The sequence below is a fragment of the Semicossyphus pulcher genome, unplaced genomic scaffold (genome assembly GCF_022749685.1).
Source record: "Semicossyphus pulcher isolate SPU_LCO1_2020_fin unplaced genomic scaffold, fSemPul1.0.p SCAF_3, whole genome shotgun sequence".
Classification (NCBI taxonomy): Eukaryota; Metazoa; Chordata; class Actinopteri; order Labriformes; family Labridae; genus Semicossyphus; species Semicossyphus pulcher.
Genome location: NW_027211704.1, coordinates 20,521,192 through 20,548,701, shown reverse-complemented (window position 1 = coordinate 20,548,701; position 27,510 = coordinate 20,521,192). Strand labels below are relative to the sequence as shown.

At 42.7% G+C, this 27,510-nt stretch overlaps 2 protein-coding genes across 5 annotated transcripts in view; both read left to right on the top strand.

Moving 5' to 3' along the window:
• LOC138605757 (calmodulin-binding transcription activator 1-like) overlaps nucleotides 1-11,260 on the top strand; it is a 50,825-nt gene extending 39,565 nt beyond the window's left edge. The window contains exons 11-22 of one of the 2 annotated variants that reach the window (XM_069678181.1): nucleotides 1,379-1,527; nucleotides 1,988-2,172; nucleotides 2,252-2,330; nucleotides 2,424-2,691; nucleotides 3,221-3,747; nucleotides 4,009-4,157; nucleotides 4,264-4,510; nucleotides 4,598-4,666; nucleotides 5,857-6,002; nucleotides 6,113-6,181; nucleotides 6,336-6,366; nucleotides 6,852-11,260. In XM_069678181.1, coding sequence (XP_069534282.1) covers nucleotides 1,379-1,527; nucleotides 1,988-2,172; nucleotides 2,252-2,330; nucleotides 2,424-2,691; nucleotides 3,221-3,747; nucleotides 4,009-4,157; nucleotides 4,264-4,510; nucleotides 4,598-4,666; nucleotides 5,857-6,002; nucleotides 6,113-6,181; nucleotides 6,336-6,366; nucleotides 6,852-6,884 — 1,952 coding nt within the window. In that variant the 3' untranslated portion in view covers nucleotides 6,885-11,260. Of the gene's footprint in view, nucleotides 1-1,378; nucleotides 1,528-1,987; nucleotides 2,173-2,251; nucleotides 2,331-2,423; nucleotides 2,692-3,220; nucleotides 3,748-4,008; nucleotides 4,158-4,263; nucleotides 4,511-4,597; nucleotides 4,667-5,856; nucleotides 6,003-6,109; nucleotides 6,182-6,335; nucleotides 6,367-6,851 lie in introns of both variants that reach the window. The other variant, XM_069678180.1, reaches the window with a different exon arrangement.
• A 1,580-nt stretch (nucleotides 11,261-12,840) lies between these two features.
• Nucleotides 12,841-26,041, top strand: hipk1b (homeodomain interacting protein kinase 1b). 3 transcript variants are annotated; one of them, XM_069678184.1, is made up of 18 exons: nucleotides 12,841-13,159; nucleotides 15,260-15,990; nucleotides 16,724-16,915; nucleotides 17,037-17,218; nucleotides 17,369-17,492; nucleotides 17,657-17,776; nucleotides 17,938-18,024; nucleotides 18,118-18,302; nucleotides 18,400-18,550; nucleotides 18,646-18,832; nucleotides 18,960-19,078; nucleotides 20,370-20,504; nucleotides 21,443-21,594; nucleotides 21,862-21,933; nucleotides 22,155-22,325; nucleotides 22,546-22,760; nucleotides 22,841-22,953; nucleotides 24,123-26,041. In XM_069678184.1, exons 2-18 carry the CDS (start codon nucleotides 15,262-15,264, stop codon nucleotides 24,582-24,584), a joined length of 3,396 nt encoding a protein of 1,131 aa, XP_069534285.1. In that variant the 5' UTR covers nucleotides 12,841-13,159; nucleotides 15,260-15,261; the 3' UTR covers nucleotides 24,585-26,041. The 3 variants fall into 3 exon arrangements, with proteins under 3 accessions (XP_069534285.1, XP_069534283.1, XP_069534286.1); XM_069678182.1 differs by having other exon boundaries at nucleotides 21,440-21,594; XM_069678185.1 differs by lacking the exon at nucleotides 20,370-20,504 and having other exon boundaries at nucleotides 21,440-21,594.
• Nucleotides 26,042-27,510: the final 1,469 nt, after the last annotated feature.

The window sequence follows — 27,510 nt, the reverse complement described above, 5'->3', positions numbered from 1 at the left end:
TAAGCAAAAATTAGCTTTGAATAGACAATAGAAAAAATCAACATAAAGAACACTGATTTTGTGGTGTAAAACCATATATTAATTTTACCTTCACAAACACAAGCTTGTCTCACTGGCCTGTTTTTAAAGTCATATTTTTATCAGAGTTTGTTTACCTCATTAAGAACTCATGGAAGCAATTACTCACTGGGTAAATAACCCTAAAGCAGGACAGAATATGTGGCCAGTGCTGATCAGTATACACATATGTACATAACACTTCTTCAGGTAGTTATTACTTAAAGTTAATGAGGCACTGCCTTTATTGAAGCATGAGTGTGTCAACACAATACTCATGCAGTTTTCAGTGGTCAGTTACAGTCCATTTACTTTATTTATACATTCAAAAACTGTTTACAAAACAATGTCTGACATTTGCATTAAAATTATTTAGCTAAAAAATTACCAAAGACATATTTTCATGCTATTGACATGCTGAAAAAAACATATAACTTATATTATTTTTTAAGTTGGAGTTTCCAGTGTTCCTGGGCTCTGTCTCACATTTTAATTTCAGCAATTTACATGTTGTCTGTTATGGAAGCTCCTCAAATTATCGTTTATATCCGAATTATTTGTAAACTGTATATGATATGTTTCACATAGTTTCCCTTAAAAATGTCCTTAAAGCAGGTGCAAATCCCTGAAGCCATCTAAATGACCCTTTTCTTTTAAAGTGTTGCATGTCTATAAGCCTTATAATCTACTGGACATTTCCTTCTTCTGGATATGTGTCTTTATGCATCTGTTTTTGCAGTTCTGGTTTGTGAAACCAGCTGATTCTTATGTCTTTGGCAGCTTAAATAGTGTTTTGCTTTCCAGAGAAGCAGTGTTTCCAACAAACTCGTCCAGGCTTCTTATTGGCTGAGTGCAGAGGGAGGAGCCTGAGCCTTTGTGTCACTCACTTGGCTCCACCCTTTCAGCTCCTTTTGCATGCTGCAGAAAGAAAAATAGGAGTGAAATGAGAGGAGAGTAAAAAAGAGAGACTGAGTGAGAGAGCAGCAGGTAGGATGACAAAATGTGCACTGCAGCAAAACTGCAGCAGCTCTGAAACAAAGGGTCACATTCACACACAGCCTCGCCACAGTCTCACAAAACCTCCATGTGTTGTTAGAGGTATACTCTACACACGCAAACACACACAATTTACTTGGTTCCCAAGTTCCCATTGTTGGTGAAGGGATTTATTGGATTGGATTTATTGAGCTCCTCAAAGAAGAGCTTGTCTCTCTAAGCCGCTCTAAGTAGGATTTACTAAAACGTAATATTGATTTGCTTCAATGCAACAAACAACTAGCCAATGCTCACAGCTCTTTATGTCCTACTGTCATTCCTGCAGATACCCAGTTCAGGATGTCCATCTTGGAGCGTCTGGAGCAGATGGAACAGAGGATGGCTGAGATAACCAATCAGAACCCCAGCTCAGAAACCATGGCAACCAAGGGCGGCGGAGTGGAAGGAGGAGGAGCCAGCGATCAGCAGTCTCAAGTAAGGCAGAAAGAAGTGATTTAGTTTGGCTGGCATTTTCCTTTCCAGCTACATAATCTGAAACATTATCAAATGAGCTGAACAAGTAAACAACAGGAAACAAAACGAACTGTTTCAGGTATAAAAGTTTAATTAAAGCAAGTCTTTAAAACTGTATGAGATTAAAATTGAATGATGATGGTGAAATGGTTCAAACTCTAACAGTGTATGAGGCCTTACACTCAATAGAAACACAGCAAAACACGCACTACATTTAGCAATCAAGAACAAAACAAACAACAAGTTCAGATTATGTTGAATCCACTCTGAATCTTTCTGTTTTCATATAATTGGATCAAATAGGACATGGGATGTAAGCCTATCAGAGCTGGTTCTTTGCAGGACTGTTGTTCTGGATTTCATCTTATTGCAGAGGTGTTTCTTTTATGAGGTCGTTTTATTTGTGTCTCCAATCATCCAGATTTCCACCGATCAGGGTTCGTTTGAGGGTCGTGTGGTGGTGGTGTGTGAGAAGATGATGTCTCAGCCATGCTGGGCTTCGTCTAATCAGCTTGTCCACAGTAAGAACTCCAGAGGAATGACCTTACTGCATCTGGCTGCAGCTCAGGGCTATGCAGGGCTCATTCAGACACTCATTCGCTGGCGGTAAGTAACACACAATCATAACACACCACTGTGAGCGCACAGACCACACCAGTTAATTCCACTTTTGTTGTCCCTGCAGCACAAAGCACGCCGACAGTATTGACCTGGAGCTGGAGGTGGACCCTCTCAACGTAGACCACTTCTCCTGCACTCCATTGGTGAGTGGTTATTATTTCTAAATAGTCTTTCAAGTGTTTGTGTCTTTCTTTCCATGCCAATGTGTGATCCGTGTTTTCCTTCGGCCTCCTCAGATGTGGGCATGCGCTTTGGGCCACACTGAGGCAGCCTTGGTGCTTTATCAGTGGGACCCAAGAGCTCTGGTTATTCCTGATTCACTGGGACGCTTGCCACTCAACATCGCCCGATCCCGGGGCCACACTCGCCTGGCTGAGCTCTTAGAGCAGCTGCAACAGACTCCTCAAGCTCAGGGCCAGCCTGCTGACAACTGGATGGACAGGTGGAGAGGAGAGTCACAGACCAGCGGATTAAGCAACAACTCTACCCCAAACCCTAGCTCAGGTTAGAAAGCCTGGAACGAATTAGTTTCATGTTAAACCATCTTCCATATCCACCGCTGAGATTTGGTTCATAGCTGGTTAGCTTAGCTTTCCATAAAGACTAAAAGCTGTTTCTTTGTCCTAACAGTATCTAGCAAGTTTGCAAATTAATGTGTTATATCGTCTTTGTTAAAAAATAACAATTCTCATTTTTGCCAGACGATTAATTAGCTCGAAACAGAAACTTTCTGGAGTCTCAGCTGGTTTTCTGGCACTTGCTCCTGGCAAAAAAAATCATCCAGTTTGTATTCCTCATAAAATAACAACTGAATGTTTTTGCAATTTGTTTTTTTTATTCTGATAAAACAAACAAAATATAATGAGTTTATAATTGAGCTGTCGAGGTACTTGTAGTTACCATCCGAAAAAGACATTCTTGCTGTTTTCCTCTGTATCTAATTTATCCTGATGTTAAGCTCCTACAGCCTGTTGCCTTCAAAATAGCTTCAATCTTTTCAGTGTTATTATTTCAACCAACTTTACTTCCCCAGAGCTGAAGAGAACCAAGGCAGAGAGCCAGCCCGACACCCAGAACCAGAGCTGGAGCCAAACAGGACACAGAGCCCAACAGGGAACCCCAGGAGAACAAGGAGGCCCGCCCCCCGCCAAGAGACTCAAACCAAACCCAGACACCCAGCAACAGCTTGCTAACTCCGGCACCCAAACCCTCAACTCCCTCCTAAATTCTTCCCCCAGTCGTAACCCTCAACGCTCTCTCCTCCCCAACGCCCCACAAACTCAACCCTCCAACCTCAGCTGTCAGAACGCACCTCCTGCCAGCTCCAGCCCTAACCGGCCTCAGCTCCCCAGCGCTCCATTCTCCCACCTGCAGGCCAGGATAGGGGGGTCTGGAGGGGGCACCAGGTGGAGCCTGAGACAGACTCTCGGGCAGCGTAGCCTAGCCAGGAGGATTCTGGGAAAAGAACGACTGGCCATTCACCTGCGCCAAAGAGTGCTGTCTGACAGGGGAGAGGAGACAGAGCTGCTGACCTATCAGGATAACATGGAGGACTTGCAGGTAGGGGGAGCAGAGTATTAGGAGACGTTCCCTAACCAAAACTAGACTTTTTGTTCTGTATGTGATGAAAAACACATTCTTCCTAGTTTTCAATCACCCAGCTTTAAGTATAAAAGTGGAAGAAGTAGTTCACTTAGATCATTAGGTACATAGAGTTGAGTGTCGTCAGCATGTGGATGAACATAAACGCCAATCAATTTTCATTGTGAGGAAATCAGGTTAATAGAATCTGGGGTAACGCCTGCTCTGCATGTCTTGCAGATGGATATTACGATGCTAGCTGATCACATCTTGGAGGCTTCGACTGGTAGGCTAAAGCAGGAGGATATGGAGACTGACACCGACTCCGGGAGACTGGCAATCAGCAGTGATGTCAGATTGCTGTCTGGTTACCTCGGTGAGGTGGAGAGGTGAGTCTAAGATCTCCTCAATTCTCCAGGTTTACTTCACCTCACTCATCAAATAGCTTTAATCCTTTTCACTATAAAACCTTTGCTCTGTTCTATGCTTTTCCAGGTTTCTAAACTCCAAGTCCCAGACTCCTATCCCCAAACCAAACTCTCTCTCAGGGCCTGAGGATCAGCAGAGTCCTCAGGCTAGGCAAGCCCTCCCCTCCCCCTTCGACTGGAGCTCCTTCCTCTGTGCAGCTATGAAAGAGGAGAGGTTGAAAAATGACCCCTCCTGTCTAGCCATGACCGAGGCCGAACAGGGAGAGCTGTATGAGACCATCAGGCATGCTCTGCACTCCCTCAGAAAACACAAGGTACACATACAGTAGGCCTCATGAGCACATACACTGTTATCAATAAAATGCACACATCAAACCAACTCTTTATGTCACTCCTCTCAGGGTCCCATTCAGGAACAACGCAAAGAGATTGCAGCAGTGATTCAGCGCTGCTATAAGAGATACAAGCAGGTAAGAGTTAGCAACACAAAGCGAGCATGTAAGGAGGGCCCACATTTAAATGCTGAATGAGTTATGCAATAAATTATAGCTTAAAGAGGGGGTATTATGCTGTTTCACATTTTAAGACACATATATATAATGTTACAATGTTGGATGTTCATACTAAACGTTGGTGAAGTTTCAAATCTGTAGGTAAAAGGAGTAATCCCCTGCTAAATAAGTCTCTGCTGCGAACACCAGGTTTCACACAGTTTTTTCTACATGCTGCACTTTGTGACGTCACAAAGGCTTCAGAGAGCTGGCAAATCAGAAGAAAGTGGGCTTTTAGGGGTGGGGTTTCTTAAAGGGACAGAGCTGACTGAGTCGTTTCAGGCAGAGGCTGTATGAGGCCCTGCACAGAACACCAGTGTGAGAAAAATGAGGATTTTTTTAAACTGTGAATTATTCTAAGCTACTCCACAGGTATCACAGAGTGACATATGAAGCTTGAAATTAGCATAAACCCCCCTTTGAATAGATTTGTTTCCTTCTTAAACCTTTGCTAAATGACATGAACATTTTTATGTATTGAGGTTTACAGTATACTTAAGTTAAATTATAAATGTTGCTTGCGCTACTTTGCTACTTATCTTGCTTGTTGCTGTCATAATGAAACACACAGCCATGTCATTCACTTTGTGCTTGTTTGTTTAAGTTGGAATCATCAAAGTTGTTCACATCACAAACTCTGTTTATTGTTGAACAATAACACAAGTCGTTAAACTTTTTTGTTCCTGCTTCAGACGGCTTAACATAATCTATTAGGGACATTTATTAATCTGTACAAGTGTGTAGATTAGTGTACAAGCTCTTAAGCTTTCATCAGTCTGTTGGTCACGATTTGAGATTGCAGAGGGAAACACTTCAAATAATGCTCTCACAAGTTTGGCCAAGTTTCGCCAGAGTTTGAGCATTTCAGAACATAATGGATTTCAACATTTAAAGGGACACACACATGGTTAGAGCAGTATTGTTTATTGAAAGTGGAAGTAGCTGCCTTTTCTGTGTTTTTTATTGCATTTTCTTCCAAACTTTTGGTGTTTTTTTTCCACTTGTATTGATTTTAAAATGCATTTTCCTCTATATAAAGGATTGAGTTTTCAAAATGTACATATGTTATGATGTATGGGGGTTTGTGACGTGATTTTGTCTTCTCTCAGTATGCACTTTATAAGAGGATGACCCTGGCAGCCATCCTGATCCAGAGCCGTTTCCGGAGTTTCCATGAGCAGAGGAAGTTCCAACAAAGTCGTAGAGCAGCGGTCCTCATCCAGCAATACTACCGCTCCTATAGACACTCCCTCGGGTACTCCACTTACACACACACACATCCACACTAACACTCACACACACACACACACAATCTGTAAAATGATGTCAACGTCTGTCTCACTCCTGTGTTTTCGCCTGCAGCAGCCTCCTAACGAAAAAACAGAACCAAGCTGCTCGCAAGATCCTGAGGTTCCTGCTCCGATGCCGCCACAGGTGAGGCACAAAATGTCACTCCACCGCACACACACACTCACATCTAAGGATACACAAGCATACACATTACACACACTAACTTACAACCCACTGCCACACGTGCGCTCGCTACATTGGTGCTAATAGTTGGTGTTGTTTTACTGTTCCTGTGAAGCCCCTTGATGGACCATAGGCCTCTCAAACGGGTGAGTCTTCTCTCTCTCTTCTCTCTCTCCCTCTCTCTGGCTGATGCCTGTTTGCATGTCAGCAGAGGGAGGGGGAGAGGAGGTCCTGGATAAGCATCCTCCCCTCTCTCTCCTCCCCCTCCCTCTCTCTTCTTCCCTCCTTATCTCCCTGTCTCTCTCTCTATTTCTGTCTCTCCCCGAGGACTGCTGAATGACGTCGGTACTTGTGCATGATTGACAGATAGATAGAGATGCAACTCCTGCGTATGGTCTTCATGGGGGCATGTTCTGACTGACATTACTAGGGGACTTTTAAGTGTCTTGCTTGGCCTGCCAGTCTTTCTTTTTTTGCCTTCATGGGTGGGAATAATAACTGGATGGAGAGTGTGTGTATGCACTGGGTGGGAGTTGCAGGGGGTTGGAAAAAATGGAAAAACACACCAAAAATGCACACACAAATCTCCCTCTCTGAGTGTGTATCTTATGTGTGTTTGTTTTTTCTGCAGGGTCAGAGAGCAGAGAAAGGCCAGGGGTCCTGAGAGCCCACCGTCAGGCCCCACACACAGCCCTCTCAGCCTGTGAGCAATCTATAACCCCTCCCCTCCCTCCATCTTTTCCTTTACTCCATCCTCCCAAAAACTCCTTCCCTCTTCCATTTCCCTGCCCTTATCTCCCCTCTCCTCCCTCCTTCTCTCTCACCCTCCCTCCCCTCTTCTCTCAAGAGGGACAAAAACTCTTCCCAGACAGACTGAGGACAGGATAGGTGTCCATCATGGCAGCTCAGACAGACAGACTGCTGGGTAGAGCCCAGGGACCTGGCTCTGCCCACAGCACTGATCCTCCTCCACAGTTTCACTGGGAGGCCATCACATTAACCTCATGGCATTCTTTGCACTCTTCATGGGTATGTTTCTTTGCAAGAGCAAGTCGACGAGTCAAACGAGAGGACGCGAGGAAGCGCCTGACGCCATCATCCTGCCGTTCACGGCGGCATCCGGATGTGCTGAAAGGCAGCGACGACGAACAGCTGGCTCAAGATGAAGGCTCCTTCGACATGCAGAAAAATCTACAAAACCTTTTTTGAGTTTTGTATCCAGACAGCGATCCATGAAAGAATAAGAAAACATAAACCAAAAAACTCACTTCTATGTTGCATTTGCATGCAAGATTTTTTCGCTTATTCCTCCTCTCCATCATCCCGCAGAGCTATAGTGGCAAATCATTCAGCTAATTCAGTATATCACAGAACCACCAACCACTCTGACTCACAGGCTTAGAAACCTATTAATCAGTCACCCGACCAAAAGGGGAGGAACTGCACTTGAATGTAAGAGGGGCATTGTTAGATAAGGGGCGGGGTCTGAATAACGATGTCTTAATTTGTTACATGGACTTTGTATGGAGTCGTTCTCAGAGGCGGCACTTTGCTCGCCTGCCGTGGTGTGTCCGTGTTTGTTCAATTCAATGCATGTGTTTGAGCCACGAGCTCCTGCATGCTTGCCAAACTGCTTTAGTGTCGTTTCTTTTGTATTTCTATGTGTAGTTGTGTCTCACTTACGTCCTCATCAACTTATCCTTGCCCTGTGTAATGTGAACTGTGTAAGGACAAATGTCTTATTTTGGGTGCTTTTTTTACTTTATTTATTTAAGGGTCTAATTATTTATTTAATTGGCTCAAGAGTGAGTTAAGCTTGAGACTGGTTTTCCCCCCTTGTGTGGTAAAATATGACATGTTCCAATGGTTAAATGTCTCTGTTAGTTTGTTCTTTGCGTGAACCTCTAAATCCTAACTGTGGTTTTGAGGAGAGAGTCACATACCATTGCCTTGACTTCTTCTTGACTCTGAGAGGTCTCTATGCTTGCTCTGTACAGGACATGGGTCCTATACCTGCCCCTATACAGGGCATTGGTCCCCATATTAGCCCATAAGGGCGATCAAATCCATATTTTGGACTATTGCATATTCCTGTATATAAACTGACGAGGTAAGGGGATACGAGGACCCTGAAACTTTTTCATAAGAGGACTGTATTTAAGATTATAAATTATTTTACTCCCATAATGAGAACTTAAGACAGAGACCTGGGTACACAGGATGGCTGTATTGCTTGTAAATAATGTAGATATTACAAACGGAGTAATGTGCATGAGATTTAAGACAAAGAAACAGCAAAAAGAACATGTTAGTGGCTATGGACTGTGAGAGGATTTTAACTGCTTCACTTTAAGAGTATCCAGTATAAGTGTTACTGAAAAGAACATTTTGTTAAAGCATGCAACTGAAAAATCTAACGTTAGAATTATAAGTGGGAAAACAAAGTTAGCTGCAACAACGATCTTTCAGACAAAACATTTACACTTTGTGCTTTTGTTTCTTGGCTAGCAAAAACTAAACCCTTTTTGCCAGTAGTGCCAACTATTATGAATGCTATTTTGCCTAACAATATGTTACGTTGGGGAAACCAACACCCAAAAGATATCAGTAAGATCCACAGAGGCAACACACACAGACAATAAACAGTAGAAGAGATCTAGATCTAGCTCAACCGTAGGCAGAGTAACAGTACGTGTAGATGATGGTTATGATGCAAGTATGTAAATGATTCTAATGGTGTTGAAGGTTGTTTTAATATGAATGCAATGAATGATGATCCAAAAAAGGGACAAGGGCGCTACATTCTTGACAATGTGGTTGTGCTTCAGCAACATACTAGCTTTTATTACGACCATTAATCACACCTACAGCGGATCCAGCCTGGCCTCCAGTCAAAGCTCTCCATCTTCAAACAGAATGTCTCCTCCCCACGTTTTACATATCATTTGATTAACTCCTTCTTTTCTCCTCATTGTCACTGCCATTATTGTACGACGTGTACTTCTGGAAAGCTCTGTTTAGAAAGTGCCTGCTCAATAACAGAAAGCGAATATCAGGAAATATCTATTGTATGTCCTCCAAAAAAAAAAAGAAAAAAAGGTTGCCAGTTACCTGTTTATTTTCCTAAATTGTGTGTTAAAAATGAACTTGACAGTGTGAAACTTGAGTCTTAAGCTGGAAGCTCTAATTTGTCATTGGTATGAATGAACGCTCATGGCCTGATTGATGCTATGTGTTGCTTTATGAGACGAACCAGTAATTACAGTATCACTTTTTGCCCTACTTGTGTGTCAGTCCTGCAGTATTTGAACAAAAGAACCACAGAATCCGCCTCAGTGTATGAAGGGCACTGTCATAACTAGTCTATTCAGCGAGAGGAAGACGTCTGTTTCTCTTGCTTTGATTCACTTCCTGTCTTTCCTCGCAAATGTTCTCGCAGCAAAAGCAAAACAGTTTTCCAGAGGACAAAACAGCTGTCATACACACCTTCTTTCTTTCTTTGTCTCTCTCTCTTGTCACTCACTCTCTCAGATAGATGCGCACATAAACGCATACATACACAAGTCGCGCACAAATGTACACATTCAGACGGAAACAATGCCACACTCTTTCTCTCTGTGCTTATGTCTTTGGGAACAAATTAAATCTCTCCCTTAGATTTTACTCAGGGTTGAAGAACAGGGAGATGGTATGTGGAGCGTGAGAGTCGCTGAGTTGTACCACTGCTGGTGGTGACTGCGTACACTTGTGTGTGTGCATATGTATGTGTACATATCTGTGTATGTTAGGGATTCCCTAAAGTAACGCCAAGGTCATGTTCTTGATTGACGCATTTCTTCTAAAAATCCAGTCTCATGTTGTGAAGCAGCAAATGTCATCAGTTTGCTTCATCCAAGCTGTGTTTGCATCACTTTTTCTACAAGAATGTCCAGATCCCGTATTTTATAGGATTTTTTTTAATATAAACTAAATTCAAAGCAAGTAAGGAGTGATATTTCTATTTATACACTTGCTCTTGTCTGAAACGCACAAGATTCTTAATACAAATGATTCTTAAACAATGCAAAAATAGGTAACGGCCACGTATCACCTCAATTTTCTTAAGGAAAAAACAAGTTGTGAGAGACAGAATATTGAACGATTTACAATTGGAAGATGTCTATTATTTGTGTTTGACATGTTTTTCTGACTTTTCATCATACTGAGAGACAGCCATGGTCAGGACAGCGCTGTCAGGAGCATTCATGCTACGACATCACTTGAACCTCCTTTTAAACTGCCCCTCCTCTCACATCAGCACAACTACAGTCACAGAGGACACTGCTTTGGACTCCTTTATATGACGTACGCACACACAGACAAGTATACTACACACACTCCGGCGTCCAAACGCTTGCGCTTAACAACAAACACACACATGAAACTAGACACACAGATTGCAAAAATCCATCATGTTTTGGGAGAGGATGGTGACTGTAAAAATAAAACAGTATGTAGAGTAGAAAAATAAAAAAAAAAGAGAAATATTGCCATAGTAGACAGCTGGTAGACATGCGCAGAGACGGCCTCTGTTCTCATAAGTCCGCCTAGAAATGAATGGTATAACCTTTCAGGCCTTGTTTTGAGAGGGCGTGGCCAAACACCACATTGCATGCTAGAATGGTAGACCCTTATAGATAATCTATGGCTAGACCTCTCCTTGCCTTCCTGCTCTCTCACCCCGTCTTCCCTCTCTCTCTCTCTCTCTCTCTCTCTCATTTCCTGCTGTATTCCCACCTTGCCTGCCGTTGTGTTCTCCATGCCTATCTCAGTCCTTCATTCCTCTTTTTTTTTGTAGCCTAGTTTTTACTTTGTTTGTTTTACAAACGTGCATGCACAAGCATCACTAAATTGTTGATGTTTTTAAAAGAATATTTTGTTGCTGAGGCCATGCAAAGTGTTTTGAATATTGCCCTTATATGTGGAAAATGTCTTCTGAATGCTTTACATAATTTCTGCTGTAAAATGAAATCAGAATAAAAAGAAAAATTTGCACTTTAACTTATTTTTTTTGCCTGATATTTATTTCTCCCATAGTTATAATCTATCGTGTTGAATATGTCCAAGGTGAAGTGACAAATATATTTAGATAGATTAGTTGGTAAGAACATATTTGTTGTGTTATTTTTCAATGGCTTACAGTTTTTTATACATCTGATATCACTGAATTAAAATGCCTTTCCCAAAGGAAATCAAAGTGTTAAAATTTGAGAAGCAGAATAAGATTACAGTGATTAAGGCAGGAAGACTAGACAATAGAGAGGCTGCAAAAGCAGTGGTTTTAGTGGTCTTTTAGTTTGAAGTTTACAGAATACTTCTGAATATTTCCATGGAGGTAGATTATGAGCTATTAACTATACATGTCCAAAATAAAAGCCAATTTCAAAACATACTTAAGCCATTTTAAGAAGTTGGGTTTATAAACAAACATTTATAATTTATATCCCCAGTATAACTAAATACAGTTTACAGAACAATATTATTCACAGTAAAAGATTGAAAGCAGGGTAAGAAGTCAGTCATGTCAGTGAGTTTAAAATATGTGCTGTTGGGTGGGTTCCTTAGGATATAATTTTTAAACTTGCTGTGATTAAACTATTAATAAATACAACTTCTAGACAAAATATTGCCTTAATAATGTCAGAGAAACAAGCTTAACCTTATAATTACAGTCCCACCCATATTGTATAATGTGTATTATAAATCTCCACAGACTATAACTTCTTCTTCTACCTTTTAAGCAAGTTTGGTGATATTTTCAATCAAATTTTTCTATAGGTGTTGTAGTTAATTTAATCACCATCTCTTGAACTCAGCTATTATCCTAGAACTATTTCGTTATGCTAATGTTGACCTAAATCAAGTTTACTGAATACATTTAAAATCTGTCTTTATCTTTGAATTAAACCATTGTCATTTGACAGGCCTAGTAGACTTTCAGCAATAATCATTAGTTTCTTTCAACCAAGTCTGCAGATTTCTCATCTAATTGAAGCCTTTAGTTAATTTACGTTTTTCACATACAATATTTTTTTAAGCTGCTTTACAAAAAGTATTGATTCCACTGTTATTTACATTTAATAACATAAGGACAAAATTCGTTTTTCAACAATCAGTGATTCTTTAGTAACATGCTTTTGGCTGACAAGGATTTAAAAGCCTGTAAAAGTTGATAGAAACGATCTTTAAGTGAAGTTTGTCCTGTCTTTTTGCGTTACAGCAAGTCGTGGGTTTTTCCAAGTTCCGTGGAACATTTTAGTCCAGCTGGAATATTACTGGTACATTCTACCTACGTCACTGACATTTCTTTTACCGTAAAAATGTTGCTTACCTTTTTTCCTTGAAGCCAAAAATGATACAAAATGTGACTTGACTAAATCTCTCGACAACTGAGGTTTTTTACTATTATTGTCAATCATATTTTCGCTCCTGAACGTCACTATTATTTCTCACTTCTACTAAAAATAGCGTTAATCTCTGAGTGTGTCTGCCAAATCCGCGGTAATTACGGTAATTATCGGAAATGACGTAGATTTCTCAGGCGCAGCTGAGCTGATATAAAGACGTGGTTGTTCCGGTGAAAAGTGGATTTGCTGCCTCAAGACAGGCCATTTTAATATAGAATAATTATGTTTTAAACCCCGAATGTATATATTTTTAGGCTTGTATGATATAACTCAATAATACAATGAGGCCAGTGTGTTTTTTGTCTGGTAACTGGGCGCTATAACGCCTCCTCCTGCTGCCTAGCTCTCTATCGACTGAAGAAACAATGCAGGCCTAGCGACCATCTAACGCGAGCTAGCGGAAGCTAATCGGATAACGCTGGTCCAGCAGACTGCAGAGGGATTTAAACCTTGGATGAAGCCGTTTTTCGACGCTGTAACAACATCCAATCCGGTATGTTACACATGTTTCTACTTTTAATGTTGCTTTCGTGCAGTCTTTGAAATCGACTTTAACTTTATTACTGTGAGATAAGCCGCTGATCATCCAACGCCATATTTTCACAAAGTTAACATGATAGCCTGTTAGCATTAGCGGGTTAAGTAACAGTGCCTTGTTGATCCTCTGTGTCAGAGGAGTAAAGATGTCGACTGCCAATAAAATGAGTGCCAAACGTAAACTTAATGTTATTTTCGGTCAGTAATACGTCCTTATTGAAGAAAGGGGCGATCACAGCTTGACGTCCATTATGGTCCATTACTGCAGCCTGTCAGCTCCTATCTCTTATAGATACACAATACTTATTCGGTGTTGCCGAACATTCAGTGTCGAAACACGTTAGCTTTATTTGTCTCCTAACAAGAGTTCCGCTGTTTTTGCACAGTGAACCAGACCTTTAATGTCAGGTCCACCTTATATTAAGATCCCAGCTTGTCATAGAAACACTCTCAGGGCTGTCTTAATGTTGCCATTACATACAGATTTACTGTAAGCCATAAATCTTTATCTCTTCCTGGTTTCTATGGCATGACTTATACACTTTGTAATATAGCATATTTGAATCAGTAATATCCCGACCTCCCACAGGAAAAACAGGCCTCATTTAAAGTACCAATGTACTTTCTTAAAAAAAGATATGACTAAAAGGGTCTGGGATCCATTAAGAGGAAAGTTCAGGGAACTAACTTAGAAATTTCCAGCACTGTTGTAATAAGTGTTGAGAAATAAAGGAGTCGGGACCCAAGAGATACTAATTCTGTGATTTCTAATAACTAAGAAAAATGATAACTGACAAGTAGAAGCATATGGTGTTGTATTGTTCTGACCGGACCTGTTTTTATATTTTACTATATTTTGTATTGTGTATTTTACGCCTGTCATAATGCTATGTTTAACTCTGTAGAGCACTTTGAATTGCTCTACGTATGAATGGTGCTTTATAAATAAACTTGCCTTGGCTTGCCTAAAAGAGACTCAAGATAACCCCAGTAACAAGTAAATAAAAATGCGCTTCCTTCTTTTCCTTTTGCTTTTGTACTTATAAGAAATGATACATGCGTGACTGAGGGAAATGCTTCCCTGTCAGTAACACATCTTACCTGATGTTATTTCATATGCAGCAACTTCCCACAACTTTGTCACCCTTTACCGAAACAATGTTCTTGTGGTTTCTTACAGTTTATGGTAAAAATGGGATTTTGGGAAAACGGATTATACCATACATTCTTTGTTATGTAACAGATTAACAGCATACTGTAAGAGTGAATAGCTGTGATGGTTAAATGAGCATTTGCGAATTTGTATGGGTTTTTGGATTATACATGCAACCACCAGTTTGTGGGGATAATTGCACATATTGCAGATAAAATCCTGCAAATAAGCCTACTTATAACTGTTTATTGAACAGTTAACATAATTAGAGAGACATGGGGATTATTAAAAACAACTTCAAAAGCCTACAATCCTACATAATAATTATTGGGATATCTGTCACTAGCCTGTGAAATGTTAATAATCACATTTTCTCAGCACTAAGGTGACTCAAAACCTTGTTTGGTTCAAAAAGAAATCAAACCCAATAAGATCAGTACCAGTTATGACAAGGAAAGTCATATTCTAAAAGATAAAACGGCAGAACTTTTGGTATTTTTCCTTGAAATTTGACACAAAATGAAATTGTAAATTGTTTATCAAAATAGTTGCAGATTTATTTACTGTCATTTAAAGTGTCTAGAATTCTCTTAATTAATGGTAATTAATAGTAATGTGGAATTCTTTAGTTTTAGGCACTGTTAAAGTATATTAAATTATATGTTGTACATCTTTTACAGAATTACAGTATAAAATTGAGTCTACCATCACTGATATAAAAGGGTTGGACTGTTGGATGCATTAGTTGTAGCTAAGTGCTACAAATACACAGTAATATAGAGCAGGAACAGCACTGGAGCGGTGCAGTTAACAATGGTTGTAAGATTTGTTCTTATTTCTGTAGGATTTAGGTTCTTGTTTGTTTATTGCGCCTTCATCTAATTCTTATCAATCTCTTTCCAGCTATGAGCTCCCAGCTGCAGGTCTTCTCTCCTCCCTCCATCTCCTCCAGTGCCTTTTGCCGGGTTAAGAAGCTGAAAGTGGAGAGCAACGTATGGGACGTGTCCACCACTGAAGCATACGGCTCCATAGCAGGCCAGTCGGCATACACCTTTACCCCCGCCATGGCTGTGCCGCCCTTTGCACCATCCCTGGTCTTCCCCCCTGCAGCACCTGGCTCCAGAGGCCAGGTGGTGGTGCGAGCAGCCGACAGCACCGGTAGTCTTCCCCGTGGATCCAGCCGGCGTGTCACAGAGCAGGCAACATCATCCTCTTATACTCATGCCGAGACCGCCTCTGAAACGAGGGGGCACCGGCACGGGCAGAAGAGGAAGATCGAGGAGGCCAACGAAGGCAGCGGGAGTGGATGTGGCAGTGTCCAAATACTGGAGGAGCTCTCGGCTCCTGCAGCAACTTACTCCACCCGTACGGGTGGTGGAGGAGGGGTAACAGGCCAGTCTATACCCCACTCTGCTCCAACCACCAAGAGCAGCAGCTCCAATGGGGAGGGGGATTATCAGCTGGTGCAGCACGAGATCCTCTGCTCCGTGTCCTGCAGCTACGAAGTGCTGGAGTTCCTGGGAAGAGGCACGTTTGGACAAGTAGCCAAGTGCTGGAAGAGGGGCACCAATGAGATTGTGGCCATCAAGATCCTGAAAAACCATCCTTCATATGCTCGTCAGGGCCAGATTGAGGTAAAAATGACCTTTTTGCTGTTCAAACATTCATATTGTGCTTTGATAGCAAACCCACATGTGCAGAATGTGGTTTTTATGATCCAAAAATGCTCCTGTAACACCCAACACTTTGTCTACGCCAAATTTAACCTGGCTTACTCACTCCCATGTTTTATTACTGAAAATGTTATGTTCCCATTGGAAACTGAAAGTGTTTATGGCTGTTCTAAGCAGCCACAGTTGAAGGGAGAGGACAAAGCTGTTACAGAGAGAGGGAGACGCATAACTGTGAAATACGACAGAAAACAGCGCTCATTTTCAGACAGTCTCTCCTGGAAGGGAATCTCATCGTGTTGCTCTCTGTTGTTAACATGAAAAGTGGCAGGAATGGTTGTGTGAAGAATGAAAAAGACTTTCCGAAGCTGTTCCACCATTTGACAAGCACTTCTGAGGAGCATAAAGGGAGCTTAACATCAAAACTAATTTATTAACACTGGGATCCCCTGTGTCATGGTCTCCTTTTAGGTTGTGGATTGTCAGCTACACTATAAAACTAGGATCACAGTATTGTGCTTACTTCAGTTCCACCTTAACTGCAGATGCATCAAAGTCGCTACGAGTTTGTTATTGGTTGGACTGTTAAAGTCCCTGTCAGCTGCTGTGGGCAAACATGCCAAATGAAACCAGCAAACACTGTAACATACCTGCTTACCTTGTGTCATGGATTTATATGTTTGTTTCTGTTTAACAGGTGGGCATCCTGAACCGGCTGAGTGCCGAGAACGCGGATGAGTACAACTTTGTGCGTTCGTACGAATGCTTCCAGCACAAAGGTCACACCTGCCTGGTGTTTGAGATGCTGGAGCAGAACCTGTACGACTTTCTCAAGCACAGCAAGTTCAGCCCGCTCCCTCTACGCCACATCAGACCCATCCTGCAGCAGGTGTGCAAATGTTCCTGCTATGTTATTTTAATATTGCTACTATTGGTTTTTAATGCAAAAGCGGCCTGGTTTTATTCTCAATATTTAAACCTAATTAATATTTATGTCGTTGTTTCTTTAGGTGGCCACAGCGCTGATGAAACTGAAAAGCCTGGGTCTGATTCACGCGGACCTGAAGCCCGAGAACATCATGTTGGTGGACCCTCTTCGACAGCCGTACAGGGTTAAGGTCATTGACTTCGGCTCAGCGAGTCATGTGTCCAAAGCTGTCTGCTCAACCTACTTACAGTCTCGCTACTACAGGTTGGTAACAAGAAATCCCATTATGTTTTTGTACGTATAAATACATCTCTCCTTGTAATCTTAGGAGGATAAGTGATTACTTGTAATTTACTGTAATGACACAACTCTGCAGCTCAGTAAGAGACCTTTAATCTTGTCTTTTCCCTCCAGGGCTCCAGAGATCATTCTGGGTCTGCCGTTCTGTGAGGCCATCGACATGTGGTCGTTAGGCTGTGTGATTGCTGAGCTGTTTCTGGGTTGGCCTCTCTACCCCGGGGCCTCTGAGTACGACCAGGTCAGTACTAATGTTGGTGTGTTGGGGTTTATATGGGAATGAAAATATATCGGCCCGACGTGTTAGCTGGTAGCAGGTGGTGAAATTCACCTCAAATTAAGCACTGATAGTTTTGCTTTAAGTCAAGAGACATCAATGTACACTCTGTTTTTTTCTGTTTCCAGATCCGTTACATTTCTCAGACTCAAGGCCTCCCTGCAGAGTACTTGCTGAGCGCTGGCACCAAGACAAGCCGCTTCTTCAATCGAGGCCCTGACTCCAGCTACCCACTCTGGAGGCTTAAGGTTAAGATCACCTCATTCTTATCCTACTGGAGATCTGCTTACTTAGTAGGCTCTGAACGATTATAGGGATTATTTTTTTAAATGTCATTATTAGATTTTAAATGTTCCCACATATCTTGTTTTGGCACATGATGATAACGGACATGGCTTTCTTCTTCCAGACCCCTTCAGAGCATGAGATGGAGATGGGCATCAAGTCCAAGGAGGCCAGGAAGTACATCTTCAACTGTCTGGATGATATGATGCAGGTAGGTAGCAGCAGTTTCTTATGCTCCCTCAATAAATCACATCACCTTAAGTTATTCGTAACATCCATTTTGGTTTCATTTCCTGTTTTCCAGGTGAACCTGTCTTCTCATTTGGAGGGGACGGACATGTTGGCAGAGAAGGCAGACAGACGAGAGTTTATAGACCTGTTGAAGCGGATGCTGCGCCTGGATGCTGACAAGAGAATCACGCCTACAAAAACTCTGGGTCACCCCTTTGTCACAATGAGCCACCTCATGGACTACCCCCACAGCTCCCAGTAAGTGATGTGAACATGTGTTTTTTTTTTAGGCACTGCTGCACATTTTGATTTCGAGTCTGTTTTAATAATAACTGAAACGCTCCATCCTCTCCAGCGTGAAGTCCTGCTTCCAGAACATGGAGATCTGCAAGCGCCGGAGCTCCTACGATAACAACAAATCCCTGTACTCCACTAATGCAGTCCCCAGCGCTGCAGCAGGAAACCTCACTGTTACCTTTAGTAGCCAACTCAACCAGCATAACCAGGTTTGACTCATAACTTCACCACAGGTTCTCACGCTCCCTCGTGGACCTTTAAGTCTGCTTGTATTAATCAGTGTTGGTTCTTAATTCTCCAACAGGTGCCTTCTGCGGGGGGGGCGGTGCCTTTGCTAAACTACCAGCCAGCGCTGTATCAGCAGGCGACTATCAACATTCCTGGGCTGACTCAACAGAGTGTCCCGATCCCAACGCGTCCTGCTGGGCTGTGTAGCCAGACAGAACCCTTCCAGCAGACCCTCATCGTCTGCCCACCCTCCACTATTCAAGGTAGACAATAAAGTTGGATTCAGACTAAAAAAATAAAGCTGATCAAATGTCTCGCTCTGTGCTTTGCATATTTTCCTGCTCCCATTACTCCCACCCATTAACTCACTCTTATTGTGTACTTTTCCAGGGCTACAGCCATCTAGTAAGAGCTCCAGTTTCCCTGTGAGGATGGAGAACTCTGTACCCATAGTACCTCAGAACCAGTCTGCTCAGTCGCTGCAGATCCAGCCAAGTATGCTCACACAGGTAAGAGATTGTAAGCTGTACATGTGTGGCGTCAAAAGTTTCAGATGTCGGTGAGATTTTTCTTTGCAATGTTTTCAATAAATGAATGAATGACATTTTACCGCCTTTCACTAAGAGCTTGTATTTGCCAGCTTTTGTACTTTGTTTTTTTCTTGTGACATCCCGTCTCTGGCTCGCTTTCTCTGTAAGTGATGGAAAAAGAAAGTGTCCTTTTGTAACAGAGAAGGGAAGTGTCCGTCTGTTTCAGTGGAAAAAATTGCAACTGATACAGAGCTGTTATTTGGTGAATGTTTGGTGTTATTTTTTGTGATTGCTCTGGTTAATTTCAGTGTTGCAGTGTCCACTTCAGACTGGATCCCTCTGCCAACAGTGAGCGGCAAAGTGACGGCTGTTTCCACTGATTTGAAAGTGGACTGTACTATTCACCAAGATGCCCTGTGTCATATGCACAAGAGGGATCAAAGGTTAATTTGGGTTCAGTGAGAAGTTTGTAGATTTGATGCATTAGGTCTGTTTTACTGGACTACAAACTTCTGTGAGCCTCAGAAAGTATCCACTTTTTGGGACTGTAATTTCATCAGTTCAGTACAGCTGGCTTTACACAGCTCACATGAGCACATGTTTTGATCATCTGTCATTCAGAAACCTAAAACTGAGGGTTGCAGAAAAAAAATCTGGCAACATCCATGAATGATATCATGTCATTAGCACCCAGCTGAGAACAATGCTGCTCAGCTTGGCTCATTCATGGATACACTGATTGCATCCAAAAAGTCTCCCTATTCAGGCTTTTCTTTCATAATCCTCAAGTAGAGCGAGCCAAAGTTTAGCGGAGACCAGGTTTGAGACATTTTCTTCAGTAATAAAGAATTGCTTCGAGTGGAGATATTTATTTAAATACATTTGTACCTCTGACCTGTGAAATAACGGAGTCCATCCTTGCTGTTTTTGTTGTTTGTGTTTCTGCTGATTGCGTCTCGCCTTGGATCTGCTTCCAGGACTGATTGGACGGCCACTCAGGGCCAGGCCTCTCTTATTCCCAGTCTCCTGTCTGGGATGGAGGCCAGATGTTTTATGTGGAGACTCATCTGGCTCGCAAAACTAGATTATTGCTGTTTGCCAAATTTAAAGTAATTGCTGCACGCTGCAGAGGTCAGGTGTCCAGATGGCCGGCGCCGTGCAGCTGTTTTGATCAGCTCTGTCCTCTCTTTTTGTCTAAATCATACGCAGGCTTGAAGGACGTTACTCATGCCCTAACCCCACCCTCCCCTATCCTCCCTCCCTCCTCCAGGGTTCCTGCACACCCCTGATGGTTGCCACCCTGCACCCACCCTCAGCAGGCATAGCCCCCCAGTACTCTCTGCCCCTCGGGCTGGGCGGCGGGGTGGGTCGGCCCACGCTCCTGGAGCACACAGCCACAGTGCTGGTAAAGCAACGATGACCTCCCTGAAGAACAACATGCACACTCCCTCTCCCACTAACAATACCATCTCTCCCTTTTCTTTACTTCCTTTTGCCTTTCTCCCTCTGTGTTTTGATTTTGTGCGTCATCTTCCTTCATGTTGCTTTTTCACATGCAGACTCTTATTTTTTGTAAGAACATCCAACAGTTTTTGGTTTGGTATCATAATCCCTCTTTTTTAAATTCCCTTTTCCGACATTAAATCTAAATTTGTGATCTCTTTCCACTCCAAGGGACCGCCCCTCCCCCCACCATTCATGCACTCTTACATCCCCTCCCCCACAGTCTCTCCTCATAGGTTATGCTGAGGGCATGGAGCGCATGTGTTGCTGAGTTAGTCTGCGCTTTGCTTGCAGCTTCTCTTGTCCTGTCTTTCCTTGGTTTCAGCAAAAGGAGATTGCAGCTACAGTTCCCACTAAAACAGCCCGACTCTCTGACACACATCTTTTTGTTTCAGCCCCAGAACATGTGGCATGCCTTTCCCCCCCCCGAGACGGCTTATCAGCAGGCTGTCCGGCCTCCGCGAACTAAACGAGTTTTCTTTCCTCAGTGTTTCTTCTTTAACAGGCACCATGGCTCTGTGTCTCCTTGTCTTTACACCTGATCTGACTGTTCACAGTGCCTCATTGTCCGTGCTTTGCATGATCTCATCTCGTGCATTTGTTGCAGGGCAATGCAATCATAAGGGAATGGCTTGGGAAAGGTTGCTCGCTTATCTGGCTTTGTGCTTTAATCGTCGAAGAGATCGGCCTCTTGGTTTGCCTCTTTGTCTTTGGATTTATTTCTCAGCATGGCTCAGTTTGTCTGGCCCACCGCAGCAATCAAACAGTCACGTTTCATTAATACCCGAGCCTTATTACATGCACTGAAGTGTGAGTGTCTGTTGTTTTTCTCCTCAGCAGGCCTGGCCCACTGGCACCCAACAGATCCTCATACCATCGTCATGGCAGCAGGTTCCAGGCGTGGCTATCCACAGCTCCGCCCACCAGTCCGCTGTCGCTGAATCGCCGCTGGAAACGCACGATGCGTCCGCGCAGCAGGGACACAGCTGGAGGTGGGTCAAACACTGAATGTTAAATCCAGTCTGTTAACACTTTAATCATCCGTTCGGCAGATATAAATGATCACGTTCATCATATGCGACTTATTTCCCCTTGTTAAAGAGAAGTAAATATAGGCACAGCTTTAATAGCTCGGTAAACGAAACACTGTTAACTGGTTTTATTGATATTTTCAACACAGCATCAGAAAAGTACGCTTTCTCTGTGTTTGTGTTTCTTGTTCTTCTCCACTGACTTGTTTTCATCTTTGACCCTAATAGGAGCACAACACAAGCCAGGAGCCAGCAGGAGAGGAAGAAGGTGAAAGCCAGACGTGGAGAGAACAGAAACAGGTCGGCACAGCCCTGCAGTTTTTCTTTCTGTTATGTTTTCATTTTTTAGCCATCATCAAGGTCTTAACACCCAATTATAGAGGGCTTAAAAGCACTAATACCCACCGAAAGCAAAGGCAGCAATCACTGATATCATAGAAGGACAAATCTTCCAAGTGTTTTTCCTTTTTATATATTTTTTTTCAGCTGAACTCAACATTTTCTTTTGGTTTTCTGTGTAGGGGTATATCCACTGCATCACTACTTAGCAGCAGCGGTGTGACCCCACCCAGCTCCAGCGCCATGTTGTCCCAGCCAATCATCATCTCCGACACACCCAGCCCGGCCGTCAGCATCATCACTATTCACAGTGACACCGACACGGAGGATGAGCGCAAGTTCCATCCCGCCAGGTGAGGAAAAGATACGCTAAGCCTCTCTCACGGAGATGTGGGACAGCTGAGGGTCTCCAAAGTATCTTCTATCTAAAATGTTTCTAGTTGAAAAAAACCGTCTTACATCCTGGCGCTTTGCTACACTAGCATGTTTCCTGCAAGGGGACTGATGAAAAATGAGGCCTGCTCAGGGCTTCTGGGGTTTTTCTGTGAAATGACACTGTCTGTGTTTACGCAGCGTGGGTCTGAGCCAGCGGACTAACGTCATCAGCTGTGTGACCGTGCACGACTCGGACTCCTCTACAGCCAGCCCCCTGACTCCTCTGCCCCGCACGCTGAACCCAGCCGGTGCCGTGTCGTCACGCCAGGCTAAGTCTCTGGCAGTGGTGGCACCTTCGGTCAAAACCCAGGGCTCAGAGAGAGGAGCAGTTTCACGTGGACGCCTAGACACTGGTGAGTATCAGTCATGTACCTTTTGTGTTGTGAGTCATGAAGTTTGGTTCAATTATATTAATTACCTTTTTAATTGACAGTGAATTACATGAAGCCTAAGAGATCATCCAACAGACAGCCCTGCAGCTCAGGCGAGAGCATGGAGCGTCATGGGCTGGTGCCCAGCCAGTCACACCCCTTAAACCTCAGCCAGGTGAGCTTTCCTCTTAAGACTTTATATTCTGACTGTTTGGTAAAGGGTGTGTACGCTTCAGTTTCTTAATTGCAGAGCTTGATCACATTACTACATTCTATTTCCGCAATAAACAATGGAGCCAAATTGATGTGAGCAATGTGAGAGAACACGTAAAGGTTAAATACCCGTATCCAAACTTTAGGTTCGTTGGAAACCAGAGCTGCATTATGTAAAGAGGAACTGACGCCTAAGATCTGTCAACAAGAGACGCAGAAGTTACATAAGACGTGTCTCTTATACTGTTGTTTAAGCCATGTGATGTTTGCACCTGTAGGACACTGAACCATGGCTGTTTATTTACCTTTAACACACACAAACATACATTTACATTAAAGGACTCTTAAACTCTTGGTGCGAAAGAGAAGCAGAGGATTTTACGGTTGAAAGTCAAACTGTGGCTGAGTCCACAGTGCTCTCTGCTGGACAGTCAGTGTAACAGCAGGTGAGATTGTAAATGCCCTAAAGCAAACATTCAGTGTTTACCGGCTGCAGTTTATTTCTGCTTCAGCCAGCCTACATGTTGAAACGTGTACATCTCTGCGTGTTCAAAACGGGGCTTAAATTTTTTTTTTCATTGTTACAAAACTGGAGTTTCAGGGAGATGATTAACAAGACAGGAAAAAAATAGATCATCATCATTCTCCTCGCTCTTGTGAAATAGTGGAATATTTTTAACACTATTAGATGATAAATAGCCCTGAATTAGCTTGAAAGAGCTCTTGTGAAACAGTTATGACTCAAAGTTGTGTTCATGCATTGACTGCTTGGCTGAAATGAGGCGAAAGCGACGCACGATACACGTTTAATATTTTCATTTATAGGTGTGATGCAGCTTTTACAAACATGTAGTCTAAGGGTTGAGTCTTCCCCTGAATGTACATGTCATATAGCTTCCTTTAAGAGTTTAAACAAGCTGGTTCAGAATATATATACAATGTAGGACAGAGCGGCAAAGAAGATTTAGCAACATAACAGCCACTTGAGGTAAAATATAAGAGCAATGTTGAGTATTTAAAGAGTTTATTTCCTAACTGTTTAAATACTTTAAAAAGAAGAAAGTTAACATATTGTCAGAGTGGCTCCTCTCTCATGTTGTCGTCTGTTTACTGACTGTTGTTTGTTTTTAGGTTCAGCCTGTGGTCTCTTCATCTCAGGAGCGCTCCCACAGTGACTCATCTTTGCGTCGCCAGCAGACGTTCCCTCCGGCCGTCTCCGCATCTCACTACAACTTCCCCGACGTGTCGGCCCTGGCCTCTGCCTCGGCCCCCGGCCCCAGCCTGTACACCTACCCGGCCTCCACCGCCCTCTCCTCCGCCTCTCAGGCCATGGAGCAGCTGCTGGGCCGCGGTCACGGCAGCCACGGCCACTCCCCCTCCGCCTATGCAGCAACATACACCTCATCATCCTCCTCCAGGAGGGACTCGGCCAGTCGTAAGGATTCCGTCAGCAGCCTGCTGCACGGCCTCCCCGCAGCCTACCAGCATCAGTTTGCCACCGGCTCTCCCTACATCAGTGTGACGCCGCGGGCCGAGGCGTACAGTGCCTACCAGCTCAGCCCACGCCGCCTCACACAGTACCCGTACCTATAGGGAGCCGCACACACAAATCTACTCCCCCCTCGTGACATCACAAAGGGACTCTAAACTGTGTTTCTAGTAGAATAACTGTCAGTCACTTATTTGTTTGCTGCTTTGACTCAGAGGCGGCATCTCACCTCCAACTCACTCACATGCTCATCTGAACAGTTTTTAGTGTCTTTGAGATGTTCTTTGGTATTATTTGATATTGTAACAGTTAAAAATATTGTTTTTAGCCCACATTTTATCCCCATTGTACCCAGATATACAATTAAGGCATTGTGGTAATTGTATTTATCTCCTGTTTATCATGTGTGAAGAGAGATTATCCTCCTGTCACAAACTGCGCTGACACTTTAGGCGAGCTTTTAGACACCCGACTCACGAGGCTAGTGAAGAGCTTTTAATGAGTTACAGAGTTACACTAATCCAATGAGGCCCTGTGTTTTTAGCTAACAGAATAATGACTGTACCTAACCCACACATGTGTTTACTCACAAATATGTCTTTTACTATGTTTAAATTATGGTCAGTGTGAGGCAGGAAGAGGAAGGTCCATGAAGAGAGAGGAGTGAGGTGAAAACTGTGATGGATTCATGTTAATTTAAGTGCACATGTGATAGTCTGTTAATGTAGTGACAGTGTTTAGGCAGGAGTCATCATGTCCTTATGCAATAGAATCTTCTTTTTAACTGCATCAACTGAGTGCTGAATGTATTTATGAAGTAGAGAGGAGTGGACTCACCATCCCGACGAGTGACGTGAAAAGCTTTTGTTTGAAAATGTTTAAAAAAAGAAAACCTTTCAACCCTTCTTTCTCTCCTTTTTAAATATATGAAATAATATTTTCCACATGGATAGAAAAATATCCTGTATCTGTGACCCCTGATTGTGTAGAACCCTCTAATTATTATAATGAAGTTATGGCCAGTTTTTAATGTGTTATATGAAAAAAAAAAACTGACTTGTTTTATCCCCAAGACACTCTGGAGCCTGAGATGCTCACCAGGAAGTTTTAACACTGCTGTATTTTAATCGATGAAAATAACAGAATGCAATCTGATAGCAAACAGTCCTCTGGTCCAATCTCAGTGTCTAATGAGAGGCTACTTTAGCAGTGATATAGCATCAAAAGTGGAGCTTATTCCCCCTTTCACTTCCAGATCCCTACAATGTGGCTACAACAGTCACGCTGTGAGTCTTGTGTGAACAGACCCGCTCTGTTTCCTGCCGCCGTCTTGATTCTCGGGATGGTTTCTGCGGGTTATGAAAGCTTTTTTTTTTTTTCAGTAAATCCTTCCCTGTTGTGTTTGCATCAGTTTTGTGTTGTATTGTCTGTATATTTAACTGTATTTCATCTTAACATAGTATAGTTAAGAGGCTATTTGGTAGAACTAATTCAGGGAAAAAGGTTTCAACTCAAATAATCCACTGTCACTGTTTTCAATAAAATAACCACAAACTCAAAATGGTTTGTTGTCATTCCCCTGTTCCAACAGTTACGCATGAAATGATGCCTTAACTACCACTGCCGATAGCGGTGCCGCGTGGTCCTTGAGTTATCAGTCTGGCACAGTCAAGACGATAAAACTGCACATAAAAGGATGTTTAGGTCTTTCCAGGGTACATAAACTGTTAGTATATTTATCCGCTGCACACGAAACAAAGCACTTCCTAAGAAATGTACGCAGAACACACCTGGGAGTGTTTATGTTGGGTCGTCTTGTTTTATAGAGAGAAACTAGTTTTACCTTTTGAACCTAAGTTAAAGATTAAGTTAAAGATTAACAAAGCACACACGTTTCACATCATCTTTGTCATAGTGTAAATATATAAGAAAAAACACCACAAGTAAATATTACCAGAGAAAAAGAGGCGACGAGGGCTCTGTGGGGGCCATACCATCACTTCCAGGACTTGCGCCGAAGATGGTTCTTAATGACATTGGCTGTATGTTTGGGGCCGTTGTCCTGCTGCAGAGTAAATTTGGGCCCAATCATACGCCTCCCTGATGGTGTTGCATGATGGATAAGTATCTGCCTGTATTTCTCAGCATTGAGGACACCATTACTCCTGACCAAATCTCCGACTCCATTTGCAGAAATGCAGCCCCAAACTTGCAAGGAACCTCCACCGTGCTTCACCGTTGCCTGCTCATTATGAGCTGAACGCACTGCTGGACATCTTCCGATTTCGAAGGGAAATAAGCTTGATGTGTTTTTCATCTGCTGCACTAAGCTTCCTTGGCCGACCACTTCATCTATGATCCTCAGCTTTGCCCGTTTCGTTGTGCTTCTTCAAAAGAGCTTGAACAGCACATCTTGAACCCTCAGTCTGCTTTGAAGTCTTTGTCTGGGAGAGACCTTGCTGATGCTGTATAACTACCTTGTGTCTTGTGGCTGTGCTCAGTCTTGTCATGGTGTATGACATGTGACATGAAACCGCCTTCCTCAACCTCACCTCGGTAGCAGAGTTTGGCTGTTCCTCACCGAGTTTTAAGCCTCCGACACAGCTGTTTCTGTTTCAGATAATGACTGTGTTTCAACCTACATGTGAAATTATTGTAAATGTAAATTGATAAAAAAAATAAACAATTATTATTTATATTTTTGAAAGCATTCTTAGTTTACAGCATTTTTTCCACACCTGCCTAAAACTTGTGCACGGTACTGTATATATATTATTATTAGTTACCCACCCGGCTGTAGATGAATGCCGAACTAGGCTACAGGTATACAGAAGTATAATCTTAAAATTACAGCAAACCAAATTTAACTCATATTTCATTAAAGTAATTGTACTGTTATTATCGATTTAAAAAGTAAGATAGTATAGTTTACACGTTATCATAACTACTGTACGCATTACTGTAGCGCTATTTACTCACATTTCTACCACTCTGTCGCACTTGGAGCAGCTAAATGTAGCATAAAAAAGG

Coding starts and splice junctions, on each gene's coding strand:
- hipk1b (XM_069678182.1), top strand. CDS start 15,262: ATGAGCTCCCAGCTGCAGGTCTTCTCTCCTCCCTCCATCTCCTCCAGT. Junction 16,916..17,036: donor TCAGACCCATCCTGCAGCAG/GTGTGCAAATGT, acceptor TTGTTTCTTTAG/GTGGCCACAGCGCTGATGAA. Junction 17,777..17,937: donor ACCCACTCTGGAGGCTTAAG/GTTAAGATCACC, acceptor TTCTTCTTCCAG/ACCCCTTCAGAGCATGAGAT.